At 36.6% G+C, this 7414-nt stretch overlaps 1 protein-coding gene across 1 annotated transcript in view; it reads right to left on the bottom strand.

The window, feature by feature from the left end:
• The window catches only part of LRCH2 (leucine rich repeats and calponin homology domain containing 2), a 114980-nt gene extending 107788 nt beyond the window's left edge, over positions 1 to 7192 (bottom strand). The window contains exons 1-2 of the mRNA XM_039878924.1: positions 7132 to 7192; positions 6853 to 7098 (exon numbers count right to left, since the gene is read on the bottom strand). Coding sequence (XP_039734858.1) covers positions 6853 to 7098; positions 7132 to 7192 — 307 coding nt within the window. The remainder of the gene's footprint in view (positions 1 to 6852; positions 7099 to 7131) is intronic.
• Positions 7193 to 7414: the final 222 nt, after the last annotated feature.

Below are 7414 nucleotides of genomic sequence, written 5' to 3'. Positions count from 1 at the left end.
TGCGTTATTTCATAAACTATTGTACAAATGTCTAACCAATGAACTGTATACCTGAAACTAATATAAAATTTTTTAAAAATTGCAAATTATATAAAGCATAGTGTATGTATTAGCTTGTTTTTACATTTTTTAAATGTTCAAGATAAGGAATAAGTAGTGTATTGTTAAAGAGCTAGCTTATAGACTCTAGGTTTATTAGTATCTACAGGTGACAATCAGGTTTGCATATATCAGAGAGTACTCTGCCTACAGTGTGAAGGACTAACTGGACTTGAAGCAAAAGTGAGGCAGAGAGATAACTCAGGAAAACTGCTAATGGGTCCAATTAAAGGTGAAGAGAAAAAGACCTGAACAACAATGGCAGTGAGACTAGACAGGAAGGAAGCAAGCCGATCTGAAAGCTATTCAAAGGGGTATGACCAACAAGCCTTAGTTCCTAACTAGATATAGAAAGGAATGGCTGGGAAGAGTCCAGAATCATACCCAAGTTGCTTGTCTGGGTGACCAGTGGGCCTAGGCACAATAACAAGAGTGAGTTTATTTGTTTGTTTGTTTGTTTGAAGAGACTCTGGGATGTCAATATCCATGAGTAACTGTAAAAGCTGATCCTTCCTCCTGTGAGGCCCATCCTCCCTCTCCTTTATAAAGCTGTCTCTGATGTTCTACCAGCACCATCACAAGTCACTTCTCCTTCTGTGAACCTGCACTGCACTCTGTTCTCACTTATGACATTTATCTTACTCTAGTCCAGTGTTTCTCAATTTTGGCATCATTAACATTTTGAGCCAAATAAGTCTTTGTTGTGTGGGGCAGTTCTGTTTACTGTAGGAGGATTAGCAGCATTTCTGGCCTCTACCCAATAGATGTCAGTAGCAATACCAAGTTGTGACCATTAAAAGTGTCTCCAGACATTACCAAATATCCCCTGGGGACAAGTCTTCCCCTGGTTGCAAACCACTGATCTAGCTTATATAACAGATATGCGAGTACTTACACCACTCTGAAATCATAAATTCCTTAAAGGCAGCAACTTTACAACCTTATCTATATACATAAAATAGATATGACAAATCCATTCTTACAAACTCATTAAGGTAGTTTAAGGAGACAATTATCTATGTTCAATGTACTATTTTTAATTTATAAATATCTTTAAAAGTAATTATTTCCTATTGACACAGGTATCCCCAATCGATTGGCTCAAAGTATTAAGGATTTACATATTGTAATTACAGTTTTAAAAAGGGAAAAATTTTAGGCCGCACTTCTCTTAGGGGCATAATCATTTAACAAAACCATTTTTGAGTGAAATCCAAATGCACAAATGTTCCAGAATCAGTCACTATAGAGTTCAAATAAAAGTTTATGCTGCAGTTATTTTATTTATGTCTCTCGTCACCTTGATTCTCTAATATTATACATAAAATTCTACTGAAAGAGACTGATGTAATTAATTTAAAGATAAAGTGGCAGTAATCTGTCACAAATTATAAAAGAGTACGCAGAATTAACAATTTCCACAAATAGGAAAGGACTTACTTCCCTATTTAGAAAAAAAAGTTTTCTTAAAAAATTTCATATCAAAAAATACATTAGAAAATATCCATTATATAATTATCCATTAGAGTCCATTGGCTGGTATTCTGTAAGTGGAATGTTATCAATTTATAATCTATTTGAAGTAGGAGAAATATAAAGATTAAATGTTAAAGTTTGATCTTTAGCAGACTGTATGCACTAGTTTAAAGCAAGACTAAACACACTTAAATTATTGCTATAAAATCAACTTGTACAGTTTTCTTTTATTACATTAAATCATTCCCTGGAGTGTAAGGTATTTTTTTTTTCCTATAAATGTGAAGCAGACAAAACTTTCTGAAACTTTTCAAGAAATGATTAATAGTATTACAATGCTTTAAGAAATATCCAAATATACCCAAACTGTCTCTGCTAAGAGAAAACTAAATGATTTCCCCTTCTAGGTCAATCATGACATAAACAGTCTCTGTAGAATGAAGGTGGACATCACACAGTTTAAGCATCCCTTACAGTGGGCTACTGAAATGGACTTGGAGAATGAATGATATGCCCTTTTGCAAAGTTTCATTGTGCGCCTTGGAACTTAAACAGATACTACCTCCCAGAAAATCAATATGTGGTTAAGTCCTCAATTATTTGTATTTGTGAAAAGTATCCCTAGCATCATCTCTCATTTTGTCAATGAGGTTCTGGATTTTGCCCACCTTTATGCTTCTGGTGACAAATATGCAAATGATTCAGATTATATTACAAATAATCTAAATCAAAATATTAAATTTTAAACATTAAGCAAAATGTCCCTATGACCCTGATTCTGAAATATACCAACCAACCACTTCTGTTCTTTTGCCTGTCATACCATATATATGATCATTTTTTTCGGAAAACATGATAAGCTCATGTATTCCAAAAATAACTAATTTAGCTGCTTACCACACAGTCCTAACTCTAAACTGTAACTTATGCTCCATACTGGTTCCTTAAAGTATTTTGCTTTACTGAGTACCTTTTCCATGCTCAAGCTTGTTTTCCCAGATGACACTGCCTCACTTCTTTAAGATTAAAGCTTAAAAAAAAAAAAGATTAAAGCTTAAGGCATTAATGTCCCCCAGACATCTACCTTCACCTTTCCAAAAGTCAAGTTACTCCTTCTTTCCATGGCTAACAGCTCTCTACCCTCTGCTTGCTTCCCTTGCCCTCAAATGAAGGTCCTCCCTCCTCTTGCATTTTAACACTAATTCTCTACCAGTCTTCTCCAGAGTCTCAGTATCTAAGGGTGTTTGAGAAAACAGAGTAAACCTTAGTTAACATTAGTCCTTAATACACAGTATCATTCTGCAACTGTCCCTCCTGCCTAAACAAAACTCAATCTTACAGTTTACCTCAAGAGTCAGGAAATACCTAACTTTATAGGAAGCTTTCTCAAACTAAGTTAAACCTCAATAAAATTAAGCCTTATTGCCAGAGTTCCTGATTACTTATCATACAGTTTATAAAAGTGTACAATTCTGAATAGTTATATATTTTTTAATTGTTACACATATAACTGAACACATTCAACTATTTTATAAACCCAAGGACAAGAACCATGTCTTTCTTTTCTATTGGCCACAATCATGTTTTCAAAGTTGGAGTTTAATTAATACTTGCTTAATTAATCTATTCTAAAATCATCAGAGAGGCATGAAGACAAGCTATACTACACATAAAACAAAACATACTGCACACATACTATATAACCTATGAAGTTAAACAAGCAATTATTTTTCAGAATAAATAATCTATGTGTTAGCGTAGTTTAGCGATAGCTTTGTTATAAGGAGAAAATGTGTTACAATGGAAATAACACTGGAATGAGTGCTAGAGTTGGAAAACCTATCCTCTGACCCACACTCTGCCACACAATAGCCATTTAACTTTGGGCAATCACTTAACTTCTCTCAACAAGGAGTAGTTTACTATGTACTCTGCTAAGCTCACAGGTTTATTATTACAATACAATAGGGTAATATATATTTCTGAATATATAAAGATTTATAAAGAATTTATAAATTTATAAAGAGCTGTATAAATGGTATTATTTTAGTGATGAACATACCCTCTAATTTAAGATAAACTTTGATAAGATAAAGAATGAGTATCAACAAACTGCTACTTACTGTCCATTTTCCCTCATAGCAAGGCTATTAATAAAGAAAACAAGATTTTGCTGCTGCATATTTTGGGGGTACTATATTCTTCATACAAATTTATCACACAGTATTAAATGTAAACCAGAATACTGCATGGAAACTGAAGAAACTATATAGCTTCCTAGTAAGTTTCTATCCATTATAGACATAATATGATGGGGAAAAAAATAGTCTCTGCTTCATACAAGTCTATTAAAAAGAATACTAAACTACAACTTGAACACTTAGTTCCAAGTTTGGGTTTTGACTCTTTTAACAAGTGGCTTTAAGTTAATCACTACACTTTTAGCAATGTTCTCAAACAAATATTTCTTGAGTACCTAAAAAATTAGCTATTTTAGTTTCTCAACCCTGACTGCATATAAGAAGAACCTGGGCAGACTTTTTAAAAAGTCTCTGAGTCCCTGAGATTCTGACTTAATTGGTCTGGGGTGGGGTCCAGGCATAAGTTTTTAAAAAAACTCTCCCTTGAGATTTTAATGTGTAGCTAAAATGGAGAACCACTGACTTATTTCATCCTATGTATATGTAAGGAACAGTAAAATAATGCAAAAAGCTCTCTCCATTTCCTTTGAAATTTATCAATTTCCCCTACGTATACATTTTTTAACCCAAACTCTCACCCCTTCGTACCTAGATTAACAGAATAGCTTCCTATTTTTCCTTCCTCCAGTCTCTTCCTAATCCAATAAACCATTATATGGTTGCCTAATCTGAAACATTATCCCACTTAGAGGGATTTTAAGTATGATTATCAACAAACAACTGTTTTCATCAAGAGATATACAATGTATACATGTAGTGTATGTTTGTGTGTATATGTCTATGTACCTATGTATAATCTCACAAACATGCCCTAGTTTCATCAGTTCCAGTGCACCTACCTTCATTTATACATAATGGATACTAATCTCTTTACATACAAAAATATTGCCCCTAAATAGTTCATGCTTGAATTTTGTCAAAAATAAATGGCAAATGATGCACTCACAGATTTCTCATTTAAATTGTGAAGTGTTCCATATATTCGATTGGAAAAAAAAAGTAAAGTGAAGTGGAATTATCTCAAAAACTCCTGTCACTGTAGACCCTGATAAAGTTTATGATGAATGAAGGCTTTACCAAGAACAAATATGGTTCTGGTTTCTCTTAATGCTTGCCTCGGAAAACCAAATGAAGGTTTAAAAGCCAAAGATTATAACCATATGATATTCATATTTATGAAAAATATTATCAAGTACAATATAAGCAATATATAACGAGAAGATTGACCAAGTATATGACTTATTTCCTGCCTTTAAGGAGCTCTCCATCTTCTCAGGCACAGCAAGACACAAATATAAGAGGAAAATAAAGCCAGCACTAGTAAAGTCGATAAGTATCATGGGAATGCAAAGAAACAAGAGACTGCTGCAGACTTAAAGGAGTTGAAGACAGCTTCTTAGAAAAGATAGGGCGTGAATAGGAAAAAAGGAAATCCCAAGCATGTGGATGACCTTCTAGAAAGATGAGGCAGAAATTCAAAAAATGTTTGAGGGACAGGGAGTTGACCTTGTTGGAACAGAGGGTTCTATGTAGGAGCTTTGGGTGAGGTAAGGTTGCAATAATAAATTGAAGTCAGACAGTGAAAGCCCTGAATGCCAAGGTAAGATGCTTAAATTTTACCTAGAAATAGAGTCTTTATAGATTATAAAGAACAATAAGCAAAACAATATATTCCTATAATGATGCAGACTTAAACCGTTTTTTTAAGCCTTTGATGAACACACCAAGTAGTGTATTGTCTTGCCAATATAGTCGAGAACACATGAACATATTGTTTAGGAAATCTGTTCAGAGTGAAGGAGTAAATACTCAAACATGCTTTCTAAAATACAAAAATCAGTGATCGATTATGTATTCATAGTCCTTAGGATAATTCCTAAAAGAATAACTGGGTGGAAGGCTTAAATTTTAGATTTTCTTCCTCTCCCCACCCTCCTCCAAACACATACCTTGATTTAATATCCAGAAGCTGAATACACTGATATAGTGTTATTCTGAAAATAAGAAGTCTTTTATTGTTTCTTATTATGGGTGATTTTACTTACCATATCGTTTCAAAATTACTACATATATTAAAATAATGATTTGTCCATGATTTATTTCAGCAAAGCAGATGAAAACAGACATATAAATAGCAAATTTAAAGATTATGAAAAGCAAAGAAACCTTTTCAGAAGACCAAAAAACACCTAAAATAATCATTAGTTTATAAGGCAGAGGGGAAAGAGTGTGTTCATAAACAAAAAATGTTATCCACAACAAAGAGTACCAGAGAGTATATTAAGAACATTACAATAACCAGTTTCTCATCCAAAATTATAAGCCATTAACCCACAACTCTATACAGAATGGAGTTAATTGTTTCTCAAATTTGCCGTTAAATTCTGTGGCTATTTCTGCTATAAAAATTAAGACTAACAGAACTCAAAACGAGGATTCTTGCCCCTCGTAACCAGATATGCAAGTGACTGATGATTTAATTTGCCACTGCAGCAAATACTAATTTAAACACCGCTACCTTCTCAACACCAGGAAAATAAAAAAAATCTCAGTCCTTAAGGCACAGATGACAAGAAGGCAAGAATACTCTAAAACGATTAAAACACACAAAATGAGAACATAGAAAGACCGTAGTAATACTGCTGCTGTACAATGAAAAGAGATACACCGTTCTTGAAGGCACGTATGCCTTTAAGGAATATATAGATTATGATTCTATGCATTGTCTTTTTGATGGGAACATCTAGGAGAGGTGGCAGACGTGCATTAAAGAAAGTGTTAATACCTCTCTCCCCACCCTTTACTGGGGAAACTCGCTTTAACAATGCTTTTTCACCCCTCACATCCCACCTGGTTTCCATACATCCTTCAATAAGCATTCCTTCCCTGCCTCCACTATTCCCTTCTCTGCCCCCTCTCATTCGGAACAGGCTGCTCAGACTTTGTCAGTCTCACCGCCCCCGCGCACCCGCCCAGACTAGCAGAATCCAACAACGCAGCCACGCAGCCACCCACACCCTCCACCTCCTTGTTCTTGGCCCAGCTTCTCCTCACCACCCCCACCCCAGCCTGTCACCTGCTTGGGTGGTGTCGGTCAGGTCGTAGCCGCTGCCCGGGAAGTCTCGGAGTTTCCTCCCACTGAGACTCAGGATGCCGGAGTTGCCCGCCTCCTCCAGGGCCCGGTCCATGCTCCTTGCGGTGTGTTGAGGCTGCAGGCTCCCCAGGTTCCACTGCGGCCCGTTGGGGAACGGCTGACCGAAAAGAGTCGGTACCGGGATGGGCACCACCAGGGTCCCCTGCCCGCCCCCCGCTCCGGCTCCACCTGCACTCTACGGCCCCGCGCAACGCCACCTACTTCCACCTCCACCACAACCGCCGCCCCCACAACACCACCACCTCCCTGACTGCGCCGCCATGTTTCCCCAGGGAGAAAAAACCAAGCCCCGACAATACTCTCAGCTTGTGCCGTGACCTTGAGATTCCAGGACACATGCGCAGGCAGGGAGAACGGAAGCAGAAAAGCATGCCTTGAAGGAGATGTTGAGTAGAGAAGAGACGGTGTTGAAATATGCAAAACCCTTGCTTTGTGAAATGTGTGATCGGAGGAAGGATGCTAAAACCCAGTTCCGCTGCCTTAG

The sequence above is a fragment of the Pteropus medius genome, unplaced genomic scaffold (assembly GCF_902729225.1).
Source record: "Pteropus medius unplaced genomic scaffold, Ma_sr-lr_union100, whole genome shotgun sequence".
Lineage (NCBI taxonomy): Eukaryota > Metazoa > Chordata > Mammalia > Chiroptera > Pteropodidae > Pteropus > Pteropus medius.
Note: the sequence above shows the minus strand (reverse complement) of the source record. Positions and strands in the feature narration are given on the sequence as shown.